Source organism: Lachnellula hyalina, assembly GCF_007821495.1.
Source record: "Lachnellula hyalina strain CBS 185.66 chromosome Unknown contig00304, whole genome shotgun sequence".
NCBI lineage: Eukaryota > Fungi > Ascomycota > Leotiomycetes > Helotiales > Lachnaceae > Lachnellula > Lachnellula hyalina.
In genome coordinates, this window is record NW_022157418.1 from 1 (window position 1) to 16,384 (window position 16,384).

Sequence of the window (16,384 nt, forward strand, 5' to 3'; positions counted from 1 at the left end):
GGTAGTTTATAAGAGGAATAGTAGTATAATATCTATAGATTTAAATTATTTATTATTATAGTTTTTATTATATTATTTAATTTCTAATAGATTATTTACTATTTATAAACTAGTAGAAAAAAGAGAGTAATATAAAAGATAAGCTTTAAAAATAAAGTATAAGCTATGCCTATACTTAGCTTACTAAGCCTTAACTAGGAAGCGCTTACTTTTTTTTAGATTTAAATAAAAATTCTTCTCTCTTTTTTATTAAACTTATTAAATACTATATTAAGCCTCTATATATATATAACTTATTTATAACAAATAGCTATCTGAAGCTAAATAGCTTTAAAAGTTATTCATATTTTATACAGTATTATTATATCAAACTATCGGGATATATGGTCACATGCAGTCACATGACACCAGCGCCGATGACTAAGCGATGCAGAGGCATAACCTCCATCGCCTTGTCTTTTACACTTAGCTAGATATATCGAATACAAGTTAAGTCAAAAGCAACATCAACCAGAATCAAGTCTACTACGTAGTATAGAGAAGTGATCACGGATATCAACCTGTGATACCAATACAAACTAATTTATTTTATATAATTCGAGGGATTGATAGCTCTGCGGGAATTATCCTTTTTATATATAAGGTGCGAGTTGGGCAACTAACCGAGCTCTGGGTGCCTGAGGCACGGTGCCCTATCTTTACTCCACTTGTGGCGGTAGAGGGCACTTCTCGAGGACTTGTCGAAGACCCTATTAATAAACGAGAAAATGCTATTTGAATCTTTCTCCTCATATAAAAATGTAGGCAGACTGGGATAATAACTATCTGGGAATAAGTGTACAGTAGGAACAGATTTGGGACCCCTGGCTGGCCCGCTGGGAATGGGGCCTTTTCGGGCTCCTCGTTAAAGTTTGACGATTTATGGTAAGATGGGTGAGCAGATCTAAACAGACTTGAGCCGAAACTGAGCCGGGCCTGATTTGTCCTGAGTAAAGGCGGCGCGGGGTCACAGGAAAGAGAAGGTTGGGAGGGGTCGAGATTCCGGTCAAGAAACACCGGTATTCGCGCGTGCGGTGGGGGGAAGCAACGAACCTTTTTTAGTTGGCAACGAACAGTACAGTAATTGAACTTAAACTTGACTTACACCTGAGATAAACAAGACTGCACGACAGCTGATGATATTGGACCCGAGGACAACAAGGTTCAACAGCGTCGGGACTTTTCCCTTGTGCTTGTGTATAGGAATAGGTATAGGTAGGTACGGTAATAAGGCTTAAAGCAGAGAAGGCAGGCCAGAGCAGAGCAGATAAGGCAGAGAGAGGCTATATGCACCAAGTTCAAGGTTGGTATTGTGGGGTTGAGTCATCGTCACAATAACGAGGACGCTGTAGCTGTGGACGCTGCGTACCGTTGCACTGACTGATAATGGACGCCAATTCTTTTAGAGCCGGGGCCAGAAACGCGTCTGTTGATTGAGGCGAAGCGAGGCGAGGTGGAGGCAGATCAATTGACGACGGCTGCAGATACTGTATCAGAAGCGTGGTGGATACTACTCCTTATAGTTGGACGTGAGGGCGTCAAGGTCTGATTGATTTCTTGAGGCTCAGAATCCATGATGGTGATGCTCAACAGATTTTACAGCAGCGTCGGAACTCGCAACGCAAGACATCCGACAAAATGCCCAGCCTGGCAGCTCTTGGCATACTGTACAAGCCGCCAGCCAACCATACCGGGCTGTCACTAAATACCTATACTCTAGTATCTTCCGAACGCATGCTCCGTGGCACTAATGAGAAAGATTCGGGAGCGCTCCAACGTCTTTCTTAACTGCCGTGATTCATACAGTTCCCTCATACTTGCAAAGAAGGTTGCAAGTGAGGGGCTCGGAACTTAGTGAAGTAATGATTCTCAATTTTCTTCAACTTCGTCTTAAGCTGTTCTACAATTTCTAATCTGTGATATATAGGACAACAGAGCTACAACTCGTATGATATGAAGTCTTCCTTAATATTGGCCCCCGTGAAATACACTAACCTCGCTGGCTTTGGGGGGTGTCTAAAAAAACACAAGCAACGTCCCAAGTACCTCTGATGTAATTCATCCCGAAGCCAATCCACAATACTAGGCTGAAAAGGCTAACAGCTCATATGCTCTTCACATGGAAGATATCATCTGATACTGCAAGAACGTCAGTCAAAAGCCGATGAAATGTAAATTCCCTTGTCTGCCCCCTCGGGAGTTACTGCAAGAAAATGTGGGTAAGTCAATACTTTTGCTTCATAGCCAACGGAAGTAGTTTCAGTAGTCGTAGTGGTGAAAGACATCATAGAGCGTCTAAGAAATGTGTGGCACTTAGGGCAGAGCGAATCGTTCGAGGTGAATGAAGACTGCAGAGTACAAGAGCACAATCCAAATCAATTAGCTCCCAACAGAAGGGGGTTTCATGTCTTTCCAGCGATGGAGAAGCTTTTCGATGAAGTCTCACTCACATCCTTATCATTGATTTCAATGATGCGACCGACAGCGACGTATTAATAGTTGCTTACAATAGATATTCCGATTAACATTGCGCGTACAAATGATCCCTTAGTTGCCAATAAGTCTTCAATGAGGCATCTATGAAAATGACAACTTGAGTTAGATAGATCGTATATTTTCTTATCCACTCGAGCTGCCAGATGGGTGGCATGGTTTGGGTGATGCTTGCTCGTTGTGACCTGCACCTGCCACACGACTTGACGACTGCGCAAGAATCCTAAATTGAGAATCCCAGCCTTGTTGTATCTATCAACCAGTCAAGACCTGACACAGCAATTGGGTAATCACATTCTCCTTGATTCCATAGAAGGACTTGATCACCTGAAAGACATATGCTGCTGAAGGTCATATGACTGGTTCGAGGTAAAAACTCGAAGAATATAACAGAAAACTCTCAGCATCGCAGGTAGACCTTATATAATATAGATGGACTACATCTGGTACGCTTGCGCTTTTCATATGCTTCGCAGAATGTTAACTAAGGATGTTTATTCATTATCACATCACAGAAATAACTATGCTACCGAGAACCCGCTAATCGAAATGAACCATTGTATCGTTTTCTCCAGTTCCTTGCAGTAAAAAGTCGGAATAGCTGCCACCGGGATTATTACTAGCAAATATCTACTTCCCACCAACAACTTTCAGGTCAGACAAAACACAATCCGCCATTGGCATTCACTGTACTACCAGTTGACCATCGGCTGCGCTCCTCGGACAAGAATGCAACTATTTGCGCAATATCATCAACTTCCGCGATCCGAGGCGCAGCTGGGGTTTCCTTCATTTTAGTGTCCCACTCCTCCAGAACGGCTGGATCCGTATCTCTCAACCACATATCTGTTGCAACAGGTCCAGGATTGACACAATTGACAATCGCGCCATATTTCTGCCCTAACTCTAATGCCCAGACCTTTGTGATGCCTTCTAAAGCGGCCTTTGATGCACAATAAGCCGTTGTATATGATCCACCCATTCGGGCAATCACACTTGAAACGTTGACGATCCGGGGTTGTGAGCCAAAGTATGGTGTTGCTGCCTGTACCAAAAATGTCGGGAAGCGAAGGTTGCAATCCAGGATTTTGTCCCATAAGTCGTGTGTCATGTCTTTGAGAAGACAGTCGTCACCAGCCCCTGCGTTGTTGATGATAATGTCAATGTGTTGCCATTTCTCGACTGCTGCTTTGACAATTCGATCTGGCGATGTTCGATCATTGCCACTGGCTTGGACACCGATTGCCTCCACCCCCAATGCTTCAAGTTTAGAGATGGTATCCTTGGCTTGGGTACTGGCGTTATTGTATGTAATGAGCACGTTGGCGCCACGTTTCCCGAGCTCAAGAGCAATTCCTGCTCCGATTCCACGCGAGCCACCAGTAACAATCGCAGCCCGACCTTGCAGAGATTTGGTTGAAGTCATGATGGAGTTTGTGTGTCTGGTGGAAGAAGCATCAAAAGGGAGGTGGAGAACAGGCAATTAGATCTGTCGATGTAAAATCGTCAAGGGGCGCTTTGCCTGCTATAAATGGCCATACCTTCTCATTACCTTTATTCTACAATCACCTTTATCGCCTTGCGCGTTCGAGCTTTTCAAGAAAGGCATCTAATCATGTTCCGAGAAAGGTGGGAAGGCAGTTGGAAGCTGTCAGCGAGGCATTTCTGCCTCGCGATAGGTTGCTTGCCGATGTTTGGCACGCGCTCCGCGCCAACCGGCCCCGCCCCTAGCTAACGGATTCCAGTCCAGCCAACGATCCCTAGTTTCACCCCCTTTATCATGCAGTGGATTTGATTCATGAGGGAATTCGGTGATAATTTCTGTTTCCAGCCCTGATTATGCATATCTTAGGCAAGTATCCGCTATGGTGGTCAACTTATAACTAACTGGTTATCGCAACCTCGGTGTTACTTGCAATGATTCCCATTGAGCACGATGAAGCTTCTCATAGAAACTATAAGCTTCATAAACGCTTTCTTGCTGTATATAACCCACAATTCTTTTTTATTCTTCCTACCTGTCATACTATCTGCGAACACCACATTCTGTAATCGCTTATTCTTCAGAGTTCACCCTTATCCACTCCAACAAGCTTTTGAACACCGTCCAGCCAACACGACAGCGCCCCTACCAAAATCAAAATGGCCGAATACACAAGCCCCCTCAATGCTTTTGGAATCAAGTCCTTCAACTCCCCGGGCCTGGGCGAGAAGCTTTCAAACCTCCTCCACATATCCAGCGCCGTCATCATTCCCTCCAATGTCCGCACCGTTGTGACCTCAGGCACCACAGGTTATGACGAAAACATGTGCTATCCCAAAGATCTGACCGAAGAAATCATGAATGCTTTTGCGAACGTTGAAGCCGCTTTACAATCAGCTGGTGTGAAAGATGGCTTCCGATCTGTATACCAGATGACATCCTATCATGTGACGGATTTTGGTGATGCGGATATGGAAGCGTTGGACAAGGCTGTTGAGAAGTACTTTGGAAAGAACAGGCCAGCTTGGGCAGGAATTGGTGTTGCGGCACTGTATGGAGGGGCAAGGATTGAGATCACTGCATGGGCGGCGCTGGAGCCGGTAACGTGAGGCACTGCATTGTATTGATTTTGGGAGGCTTTATTGTCTTGCTGAGAGGTCCTCATAACAAATGAAACAGAGTACTTCGTACATCAGAACTATATTGCCTGTTCTGTGACACACTTAGCAACACTCTCTCTACTACCAATTTTAAGCTCTAGGTTTAATAGTGTTGGTATCACAAGGTGGTCACTTCACTACAATTGTAGGTCCGTAGTTGAGGTTCTAATGTTCTGATGTTCTGATGTTGGTTGCTTAGCTAGGTCAAATAGGGTCGTTCAGCAGACGTTGAACATGCAAATTCGCCCCGCTTTTGAAGAATTTCCCTTCTACTTCATATAAAAGAGCTTAGTGCTAATTTAGTGCTATTTAGCGTACTAAGGCACCTACGCTAGCGAGTTATAATGAACTGACACTTATAGGGTTTAGAATGTCTAATATTAGTTAAAAGCCCTTTTAAATAAGTGTTATAGAAATCCAAGCGGTATAATTTGCCCCGCTGTTTATGCTTACTACCTGGCCTGACAGGGGTGACTGGGCTAGCATGTGGATTTATGCCAGGCGGACATTCACCTGCGGCACGGTGTAAAGGTACACCGTTCTGTATTTTTGCGCTAGCGTCCAAGGGCATACGCACAGCTTCTGCATCACCGCAGCTTGCGGCCGACTCAAGAGCGGAACACGAGTTGGTATCTGAGCTGGTTATGCTCTAAATAAGAGGCGCCAGGCAGGCAAAATTCTACGCTAGCAAAATATGCTAAACGATCGTATACATAGTGTTGCGAAGAGGTAAAACCCCTACGCTTACGTAATCTACGCTAAGTCACATGACTTCAAAGGTTTCCCAGATCCCAATATGTCCCGACACCTTATATAATTAATAACTTAGCAAACAAAACTAAAAAATATCTAAGGTAAGAAATAGATATAAGTAAGAATATATAGTTTTAAAACTAGATATCTTCTGCCCCTAATAATGCTATACCTAATAAGGGCCGCTTGAATATCTTAATATTTAGACATTAATCCTAGTGAATATATTAGTAGAACTAGTACGCTTTAGAAGAAGGTTTTAGAGGCTATATCAAGGATATTTTAGGGTGGGCTAGCAGGGGTTAAGGGCCCAAGAATAGAACCTCTAATTTACTTATTAAATTGGTCTTATGGTATAATTTATTCTAATAGACGCAAGCTTTTCGAAATCCAAGAAACAAGAATGTCGAAATTCTCGATGCATAGTCCCCATTCACTTCTCCGTCAGCATTTCTGTTCGCCATCGGAAACAGATCGAGCAACATCCGCCAAAGCTACGGGTACTACATACAACGTCCTCGAATGAAAAACCCAGTTAATTCCACTAACAAGAATAACACCTGAAAACACAGCGACACTATAGTTGAATGTTGTGCCAGCAACAGGTAGGTACAGTGGAAACATCAACCACACGAACTCATATGCCATCCATATGATAGCAATTGTATTGCAAACGGGCCCAAACCTTCGCAGATTGAAGTAGTGAGTTCCAGGTAGCTTTAGGCGCCTGTTGATCATGAGACAGGCAATTGGGATGGCGTAGGATGAGTATATGCAAACGATAGAAGCTCCCAGAATGGCGTTAATAGCAGTCGTAGATCCAAGCTGGATGGTGCCCAACACAATAATGGCTGCGACACAAAAGATTAAAGAATTTACTGGGAGCTTCGTGTTCTCATTGACACGAGCAAACAATCTCGAGAAGGGTACGCCTCCTTCTCTGGCAAATGACCACCAGACGCGGCTAAAGGTTGTAACGGTACATGCTGTTGCAGAGGCGAGGGTGATGATGAATACCAGAATGCCGATGATTGTAAGGGGCAATGAGTCTAGAGCGTCTAGTAGGACTTGGGCGACGGGTTGCCCACCAATAGGCGCAAGCAAATTATCAGGTTTGACGTTGCAGAACATGTAGACTAGTATCATGGGAAATCCAGTTACAGCAGACAATAAGGCGTTTCCTAACATGACCTGTGGAACTTGTCTAGACGGATTCGGGAGTTCATCAGTTAAATGCGCAGCACAGTCGAAGCCGTTTACTGCTACTGCGCCGGGGAGCAAACCCAGCATAAACACAGTGCCATCAGAACTCCATCCGGTGAGGTTGACGAAATCAGCGAAGACAAAATGGGCAGACTGCTTCGGATGAGTCCGTACAAGTAGTACAATAAGAATAAACAAAGCACCTGCGTTGATATAATACACCATTCCTTTGAGAAAGTATGGAAAGAGTCGGACCAGCGGCCAGTTGAGGAGTAGACCGAGGAGGGCGAAGGCAACATAGACCAAATAGTAGTGCCATGGCTGGACCACAAAAGTAGACTTGCAAACACAGACAAGTGCCCAGGTCAATTGAGCTGTGAGCAGACTTGCAGAGGCAGACCAGAAAAACCATGCAGCGGACGTCAAATATCCAACCAGGTAGCTCAAAGGACGCGCAATTTTCTTGGGGGCTAGGATTGCGGTCCAGAAGATTTGTCCTAGCATGACGAGAGTAAGCAGTGGACTCGCTAAAATCTCACACCAATTTGCGGCTTGTGAGCTTACCAGAGGAGTGTGGGTAGGAAGATGCTATCTCGGCGAGCGAGGCGCAGACCAAGAGATTCAGCGTCACGGCGACGAGATAAGCATAAACAAAAACAGGACTTCCACCCACGCCGATGACCACAGAAAGGTAGGTGCCAATAGCCAGAGGGGTGCAAGTGATCGAAGTGTTGACCCCGAGCGTGCTCATTAAGCTGAATCGTTTCTCCAAAGCATGAGAGTGGTCAACGACTTCGCCAATCGAATAGTCAGGACCAGAAATGTCATCCGCTCCGGCGCCTTTAGGAGCCATATTTTCGTTGACTTCTCCCATGGAATGACGGCCTCGAAAAGAGTACGAACGCAAGTGTAGCAAATTTTGCAGTATTTGTTTGATTAAAAGAAGAGTTTGAGTTGATGCACTTGGCAGGTATGGAGACCACTAAGAACACCGAGACCTTTATGTAAAAGAAATGAGACGGACGAACTATGAATCCCTTTATCTCTATCTCTGTTAGTTTTCAATTATAGTTTTCAATCATAAAGAACTCGCTGTTGTCTTCGCAGCAGTCCTTCGAAGGCTTGATACTGCGATAAGTAGTCCTATCGCACATAGTGGGGATGGGTGAGAGTAAGCCATATCAGTCGACCTTGATTGTACCGTCAAATTGCCTTGTCATTCGGCTCCAGATCGAGAGCAGTCGAAACCGTTTGCGAGCTCTGAATTGGTGAGGGTGGATATGGCAGCCGACGGCGAGATTGCGAAGTGAGAAAACGCCACAGATAAAGGCCTGGCGAACACTAGAGAAAGTCCAAAAGTGGACCATATCGGGCAACCGACAGCCAGATACACTAATAAAAAGCGATAGTGGTGAAGCGTAGTTAAGTTCATCTCCCTCTTTACATCGTTAATTCCCGCCTCGCTGTTACTTACATATTTCGATCCCTGAGCTCCCTATTGCTTCTCGTCTCGGAGTGAGATTCCAATAGAATTTTTATTCATCAATCTTCCATCATACCGCTAAATCCCGAATCAAGAATCCTGCTACTCTGGGTCTCGCTGTCGCTGGTCTCTTATCTTTGCAAAGTGTTCTGCTCATGCGAAAAGCCCGTGAGTGTCTCGAGATCCCTGCGTGAACCGATCGCAAAGATTAATCTTTCAATCTAGCATGGCTCGTTCGCCTAGGATCCGGCCAAAAGTGAAGAGGACCAAGACGTTCACTGGATGTTGGACTTGCCGTTCTCGCCGAGTGAAATGCGACGCAACCAGACCAGTCTGCCAAAGGTGCATCAAAAGTAAACTTTGTTGCGCCGGATATCGAATTAGACTGGTATGGGGCCAGGATGCTATATGCACTGAGGGTGTGCAGCCATCGACGCTCGATGGTCGAATTCTCTTCAGCAAAGAGGACATGAGCAATCCGACTTTTAGTGATGACTACATTAACTCTATTCTTGATCGCTTAGAATATTTCGAGGAATATGCTCAAGTTGGTCTCGGCAATGAGATCAAACTAGGCCCATTCACAGTGTTCACAGGCTCGTCGGTTCTTTCCACGTCAACTAGGTCCTCAGACTGTGGAGATGTTGAAGACGACGAAGTGATCACCACTTTTAGTGAAGGAATATCCGCGAGTACGCCTGAGGAGAAGAATATTTTAGAACCCATGCCTTCAACTCAGACTATGTGCCGTTACAAGGATCAGCCAACACCTACACTCATGCTACAGCAACGGCTTCTTCCTTTCCTTAAGCCTTTCCTGTCCTCGTCGTCAGTCACAGAGCGACGGCTTTTGCACTTCTGGGTTACTTCTGCAAGCTCAATCATGACATGCACTGATCATCCCGACAACCCCTTCAGACAAGTTGTCATACCAATCGCTTTGGAAGCTGCCGCGTCTTCTCACAAGCTACCTGGTCATGCAGCATTGTTGCATATCATCTATGCCTTCGCAGGTTTCCATCTCGCACAACTAGATCAGTCTGATCAGAATAGCAAGGAGATTGCCACGAATCATTACCATGCCAGCCTACGACACCTTTGCAAAAGTCTGACTGATCAGAATCCCCACAAGCAATACGATGCTATCCTAGCAGTAATAATCCTTGTGATATCAATAGATACACTCAACGGCCAGTCTGGCCAATGGCAAATTCATATGCGAGGAGCAAGAGAATGGTTGAGGGAAGTTGGTGACGTTTGGAGTAACCACGCATACGGGCATGTCATGTACCAGATGTTTGAATGCTTGGAGATAATGGGTCATACACAGACCCCCCATATCCAGCTTCCGTCTAATCTCACGCACAAGCAGAAACCGAATATTGACAAACTGTTCTCAGCCACTAGCGATGTCAGTGATAATCCTTACTGTCTTGACAAATTCTTTGGGGTGACGAAGCCAGTCCTGAAGATGATTATGGATATCAACAGGCTCCTTGGCTCTGAACCTACCCGGGAAGAGCTCGCTATCATCGAACACGAAATACTCCTTGCCAACCCTAGCACTACTCGATTTCCAGGTCCCAAAGATATAGAGCAAATCACAAGGAGTCATGCCTGCGCACTCTACTACTCTGCCGTAATTTATTACCAGCGATCGATTCTACGTCAGCCGTTGAACGAGATACAACATTTGGTAGAACAGAGCTTATATCACTTGGAATCGTACACAAAACACACAGAACACAAAACTGTCGCTGGTCTCTTCTGGCCAGTCTGCGTCACGGCATGTGAAGCAGAAGATAGAGAGCTTCGTCTTCGATGTGTAGAAATCATGGATAGGAAGGTGAGGCATGGAATTGGAGCGATATCCCAAGTGAAGGAGTTAGTCTTAGAAGTCTGGGGACGCAGAGATAGTAGTGACTGTGGTCAGAAAATATTATGGCAGGACGTGATGCAGGATCTGGGAATTGATATACTACTTTGCTAACGACATTGGCCCCGCCTTGCCGATACGAAGAAGCCAATACGACACGTCTTCTGAACAATCTTTCCCAGATGTTCGTTCAGCATAAAACCCATGATGGAAGTGAGTGGGAGCCAGAATGCTTCCAAGGAATTCTAGTTGAACCTTGTGCTCTGGACGGTTACAGCACTACAAAGCAACCTCAACGTTCATCATCTTCTCTGCCTCAATCAAAATTTCCTCCACGTTCCGGAACTTCAGGCCCTTGAAGTACTTATCAGCCTGACGTTTCAATTTCTCCTGTGGAAGAAAGCCAGAGCCAGAGATTGACCAGATTTCATATTGAGCAGCAATGACTTCATCCTCGGACCTGGCGTCAGCGACCTGCTTCTCTAGAGCTTCAACCGATCGATGGCTCTTCCGTAGTCTATGACCACGCCCTTCAAGTAATCTGGCAACGTCATTCCATGTGGTCGTCTCGCCGCAGACATACGTGGTGTTTTCCCAGGGATCACAGTCCGTGATGAATAGGCGCGAAATCGCCCTTGCAGCATCTCTTGCGGATGTAAATGCAATGGGTTCCGTCCCTGTGCCTGGAATTTTCAAGGTGTTATTCTGATAATTGAGAGGATGATAGTCGCCGATGTCTTTAATATACCGCTGATTTGCGGGAATCAAATAATCTGTCAACCATCCGATGTTGAAAAGCGTCCACATTACTTCCGTCTGCTCCTTCAGGGCATTACGCACTGGTTCATGATTCGCGAAATAGAAAGCCGGTTGGTCAGGAAAATCGTCAATATTTCCGCCGTACTCTGATGGAATATAACGCTTGCATTTTGGAGACTGTCTGCATGCTTCGAGTAGTGCGACATGGACATTGACATTGTTCATCGAGTAATCGAGGAGTGCAGACACGAGACCTTCACAGTCATGGAGTTCTTTGACCAGTGAAGGAATGGAATAGTCGGTCATCCGAAAAGTTAAGTCTGGGCGATTAAACCATGGTTTTGGACTGCGTGATAGAACAACTACTTCATGCTTCTGTGCAAGAAGTTCCTCGACGAAGTAGCGGGCTAAGTCCCCGGCACCTGCAATTGCCACCTTCATGATATATACTGGTTGGTGTGTTGACTTGCTATCTTTGTTGCTTCGCTGGTAACGGGACGGTAAGGTGAAAGTGAATTTAGGACCTCTTCCAAATGTGAAGGAGAAGGTGAAGAAAGAGACATACGGGGGGCATTTTGATGTGATATGGTAAAATTAGTTTGATGATTAGAAATCGAGTTCGATTGACAAGAAACAATTATTTCCACTGTTGCTTTGAAACGGCTTAGCAATCTTTGTTCTTTGTCGCATGATGCTCGGAGTTGGTGACTCCAAACTAATTTCTTGTCTCGGAGAAGCATTATTGATGCTAAGGTCCTCGGCATCGGTTGTCCAGCTGTTGCCTCGCTATGACTTGCGAAACACTTAAAGCAGCTAGAAAGTAGCAAACGATCGAACGTCATTGCTACAGCGCTGCGGGAACTAACGCCGATGCTGTCAAATGTAAGTCACAGCGAAGCCCCAAGGCGATGGATCCGATAAGGCTGATCGTTATGAGCTGCCCCAACAAACCTCGGCGTCCGTTACTACCATAGATAATACCTGCTTTCAAGTAGACAGACTACAGTGGGGTGCAAAAAGTTTGAACTTATGTCTTTGAGATTGATGCTAGAGAAGTCAAGCTGTTACTTAACAAAGCAAGAAGGGGCATAAATCTAACGCAAATAAGTCAAGCGGTTACTTTTCTAAGTTAGCCTCAAAGACATGGGTTTAAACTCCTTGCACCCCACTGTAGGTGTACTTACACCTATCTACATCCTACTAATACCCACCAGTGATAAAAACAGTTGTTTGAATTCTTTTGTTACAATCGAAGCAAAGTCTACGCATCGAACGTTTCAAAGAGAACACGGTATTGAACAACATGCCATCCGCCACTACCAAACCGGCCCTTCGCCGGATTCCTGCCAAATCTTCCACGGAGAAAATTCTCAAAATTATCTCGGAAGACGGCGGGGTCATTCTCGAAGACTTCCTTACAGCTGCTCAGGTTGAGTCCTGGAATGCAGAACTTGATCCAGCACTGGATAAACTTGCAGCGGGTTATGAGGTTCCCGACAACTTCGAAAGGGCTGAGTTCCACGGCAACAACACAAAACGCCTCACAAATATCGTCACACACAGCAAAACGTTCCGCGAGCAACTTCTAGATAAAGACAGCGTGCACGAGATCGCGTCTCGAGTATTCGAAGCGGAATCTGGCAGTTATTGGCTAGGTGCAGCGCAGGTCATCGAGATCGGTCCAGGAAATCCAGCACAACCACTTCACCGTGACTTGGAAAATCACCATCCTTTCGTTACTATGGGACCGGCAGGTCCAGAGGTCGCTCTCAACTTTTTGATTGCCCTCTCAGACTTCACTGAACGCAACGGAGCGACACGTGTTATTCCGGGCAGTCACAAGTGGCCTGATTATAACGACCGCGGAAATCACGATATGACGATTCCAGCTGAGATGAGAAAAGGCGACTGTCTCTTGATTAATGGAAAGGTGTGTCACGGTGGTGGCCATAACCAGTCCACAGACTTTTATCGACGCGCATGCGCATTCACCTTCCAACCTGGATTCCTTACTCCAGAGGAAGCGTACCCATTTATGATCGATATGGAGATGGTCAAGGCAATGTCTCGACGAGCCCAGCAGATGGTTGGATTTCGATCAGTGTATCCTAAAGGCTCCCCGGGGTTGTGGTGTATTGACGTGAAAGAGCTTGGAGCGCAGATTGGACTTTGAAATGGAAAGATAATGTTACTTTTAGACAGCTTGCTGGGAAATACTTAAGTCCGATCATACTCCAATAATAGCGAATGAACATCTACGACTGGTGACTGTCAAATTGTGTGTTGCTGTACATTGATTGCCCTTGTCCTTATATAACCATTGCCCAGGATCGAGTTTTGTACCGTCATAAGTGCAATTGAGAAATCGCTTTCAGGGTAGCTCTGTCAATTTAGCTTTCGGTAAATGACTGAAACCGCACCTATTTTATTGTTTATTACTTAGACCGCGCTCTCTACTAGAAGGCCGATGTAGTCGCAGGCGCTAGTGCTATTTTAGGCTTAAGAAGGGGCATATAGGGACGGAGCTTTTTTCTTCCGGCTCAGTCAAAAGCGTGTGATGCAGAGAATATGTGCGATGCAGAGAATGCGTGCAATATAGAAGCGTAAGCTGAGGATATACCACGCGTTTTTGGTAGGAGTGCGGTCTAAGTAATAAACAATAAAAAAGGTGCGGTTTCAGTCATTTGCCGTTTAACTTTCAATATGATACCTAACTCTGCTCCTATTCAGTGATACAGGGTTGGCATTCCCAGACAGATTTGCAATCTGCTCGTATCCGCCCATGAACGTTAATGTTGAATACAAATAGAACCGCATAGGCATCTTATGTGTGAGTTAAAGTAGAAGGCTTGTTTCTTGTTTATTGTATGCTTTAGTGTGACTTTTAAGAAGTATATGTAATACACTGTTTCCTTGCAAAATCAGACAGCTATACTTTAATACATATCTCCCAGTGGCTGCTCCCTTCCAAGAGCAGCCAATGGATGGCCCTCCTTAACCCATCCAAGGAACGGTGCACTGAGATTGTATCCAATGAGTTTAAGCATCTCGTCGCTATAGAATTGATTGAGAACTTCTGGTTTGTTGTTCAAGTACTGGTTTTCTTCCTGTTGAGGGCATTAGTCTAGGTTACATTCAGATAAAGGAAAGACTTCTGTTCTTACTTGACGTAGATATCCCTTCGTCATAAAACAACTATACACCAAGCGTTCTTGATCCTCAGTCGTGTTTGCCGATCCACCATGGTAACATGACGCGAGCATAATGAACCCATCTCCAGCTTCCAGCTCAGCATAGACAGCCAGTTCTTCCGATGGTGGAGTGGCATGATCCCAGAGATGAGACCCTGGAATGAATCGCGTGGCGCCATTCGCCTTGGAGGTCTTCTTTCCCCCAACGAAGAAGCCAATGGCGCTATCCTGGCCCATGGTGTAATCAAGCGAGTCCTTCCGCTGGAGAATACGATGGTGTACCATGTCATCGCGATGTAAAGGCTGCGGAGCAGCTCCAGGGCCAATCGAAAAGACAATAGTGTTGTGAAGTTGCGGGTGCGATGTGCTGGTCTCGAAAACATCACCGACCCAATTCTGAACCGTACTGGACAACATGGTCTCGGAACAGTCTTGCAAGATCTTGTTGTTCACTAGCTTCTCCATGAAGATCTTGGATTTTGATGCTAGGCCATTGACTCGACGAGTTTGAATGGGAAAGAAGGTACCATCCCAAGGTTTGTCTGCCGTGATGTGCTCTCTCGTGTCCTTCTCGATTTCAGCCAAAACATCCGGAGTGAGTACGTTTTTAATAACACATCCACCGGCTTTTATCAGTGCTGCGACAATATCTTCATTTGTCACAGTAGCACTATCGAAGCTCTTCACTTCAGGTAACGGTCTGTCCCGGTCATCGTTGAAAGCCATTGTCCGAATCTCTGTAGGAATAGATTTGGCGTGTCTGTAATAAGTATGTACCGCAGTCGTCGGGAATATAACTTTAAATCTTTTCCTGTGGTTTCTGTACTGTATTTATTCAAGATTGTGGTGCGTCGGTGGTGATCGAATCCGCTACTAACCGGCGAAGCAGTGTCTCGCTGTCACCTTCCTCACCTCAGTTTGTTCCGCTGGTCCAACCCTTATCGACCTAGAACTTCGCTCCATTGCCGTAACGCGTTCAGTTGCCTATCGCTGTACATAAGAATCCTATTGGCAAGGCCCGGTGAGGAAAGCATCGCCGGTGTTTTACGAATTGCGTCCTTTTCCTTATCTGATGCGATGGAGAGCTTCAAGGGCACTATCTCAACATACCACGATGTATTGTCCAACGCCTCGAAACTGGTCCAGCCTCCCTCGAGCTTATTCACCGTGTGAAATCCTGATAGCCTTATCTCGGGCTTAGTCACCACTTGCAAAGGAGATGCCAAACATGCTTTCAAGCGTCAAAAATTGGGTGATAACATCGATGCTGCAGAGTCTTTTAGACTCGTTCAAGATTCATATACAGGCGACGAAAGGTAGCAAGATTCGGAAGAAATTCACTCTACTATAGGACCGAAAAATAAAATAAAGCACGATTGATTAACTAGAGGGAGACCAAGAACGTGACTGAGTATTGTTCAGAAGTCAGGTAACACTTTTTAATACTTCCTTAAAGTAAAAAAAAAAAGCTTTATAATAAATGCATAGCGAATAGGCTCTATTACTCTATAAATAAACACATTCTGAAAATAAAGCATAAGAAAGTTTATACTTTTTAGAAGAGTGATAGGAAGTTAAATAGTCACTTGCTTTTTATAAAGAGGACCTAGACGCTTTATAGCATATCTGCTAGTTAAGAGACTAGTAGAAGAATATTAAATATTAAATAAGTATTATATAAATTACTACTTTTACTCTTAATACTTATAAGAGGCGAGCCTTAAAAGTAAAGCACAGGCTATACCTATACTTAGCTTATTAAGCCTTAACTAGAAAGCGCTTACTTTTCTTTAAATCTAGATAAAAATTCTTCTCTCTCTTTTATTAAACTTATTAAATACTATATTAAGCTTTTATATATATATAACTTACTTATAATATTAAGTTTAATTAATTATAGATTTATAGCTATTTATTAGCTTTATATTAAACCTTAGATTAATA

At 44.7% G+C, this 16,384-nt stretch overlaps 7 protein-coding genes across 7 annotated transcripts; 3 read left to right on the forward strand and 4 right to left on the reverse strand.

Annotated features, from left to right (window-relative positions):
• Positions 1 to 3,187: 3,187 nt before the first annotated feature.
• Positions 3,188 to 4,141, reverse strand: fabG_10 (3-oxoacyl-[acyl-carrier-protein] reductase; the record flags this gene model as incomplete). Its single annotated transcript, XM_031153918.1, has 2 exons — positions 3,188 to 3,933; positions 4,102 to 4,141. 2 exons carry the CDS (start codon positions 4,139 to 4,141, stop codon positions 3,188 to 3,190), a joined length of 786 nt encoding a protein of 261 aa, XP_031001028.1.
• Positions 4,142 to 4,674: 533 nt separating this feature from the next.
• Rida (2-iminobutanoate/2-iminopropanoate deaminase) lies at positions 4,675 to 5,124 on the forward strand (the record flags this gene model as incomplete). The annotated part of the gene is made up of 1 exon (XM_031153919.1): positions 4,675 to 5,124. One exon carries the CDS (start codon positions 4,675 to 4,677, stop codon positions 5,122 to 5,124), a length of 450 nt encoding a protein of 149 aa, XP_031001029.1.
• A 1,248-nt stretch (positions 5,125 to 6,372) lies between these two features.
• Positions 6,373 to 7,984, reverse strand: HNM1_1 (Choline transport protein; the record flags this gene model as incomplete). Its single annotated transcript, XM_031153920.1, has 2 exons — positions 6,373 to 7,658; positions 7,696 to 7,984. The coding sequence occupies 2 exons, from the start codon at positions 7,982 to 7,984 to the stop codon at positions 6,373 to 6,375; spliced, it is 1,575 nt and encodes a 524-aa protein (XP_031001030.1).
• An 856-nt stretch (positions 7,985 to 8,840) lies between these two features.
• ARG81_1 (Arginine metabolism regulation protein II) lies at positions 8,841 to 10,443 on the forward strand (the record flags this gene model as incomplete). The annotated part of the gene is made up of 2 exons (XM_031153921.1): positions 8,841 to 10,253; positions 10,357 to 10,443. The coding sequence occupies 2 exons, from the start codon at positions 8,841 to 8,843 to the stop codon at positions 10,441 to 10,443; spliced, it is 1,500 nt and encodes a 499-aa protein (XP_031001031.1).
• Positions 10,444 to 10,769: 326 nt separating this feature from the next.
• On the reverse strand, positions 10,770 to 11,823 carry swnR_0 (Oxidoreductase; the record flags this gene model as incomplete). The annotated part of the gene is made up of 2 exons (XM_031153922.1): positions 10,770 to 11,735; positions 11,815 to 11,823. 2 exons carry the CDS (start codon positions 11,821 to 11,823, stop codon positions 10,770 to 10,772), a joined length of 975 nt encoding a protein of 324 aa, XP_031001032.1.
• A 729-nt stretch (positions 11,824 to 12,552) lies between these two features.
• Positions 12,553 to 13,422, forward strand: FUM3 (Dioxygenase; the record flags this gene model as incomplete). Its single annotated transcript, XM_031153923.1, has 1 exon — positions 12,553 to 13,422. The coding sequence occupies one exon, from the start codon at positions 12,553 to 12,555 to the stop codon at positions 13,420 to 13,422; it is 870 nt and encodes a 289-aa protein (XP_031001033.1).
• A 763-nt stretch (positions 13,423 to 14,185) lies between these two features.
• Positions 14,186 to 15,166, reverse strand: swnH1_0 (Dioxygenase; the record flags this gene model as incomplete). Its single annotated transcript, XM_031153924.1, has 2 exons — positions 14,186 to 14,356; positions 14,414 to 15,166. The coding sequence occupies 2 exons, from the start codon at positions 15,164 to 15,166 to the stop codon at positions 14,186 to 14,188; spliced, it is 924 nt and encodes a 307-aa protein (XP_031001034.1).
• Between the last annotated feature and the right edge of the window lie 1,218 nt (positions 15,167 to 16,384).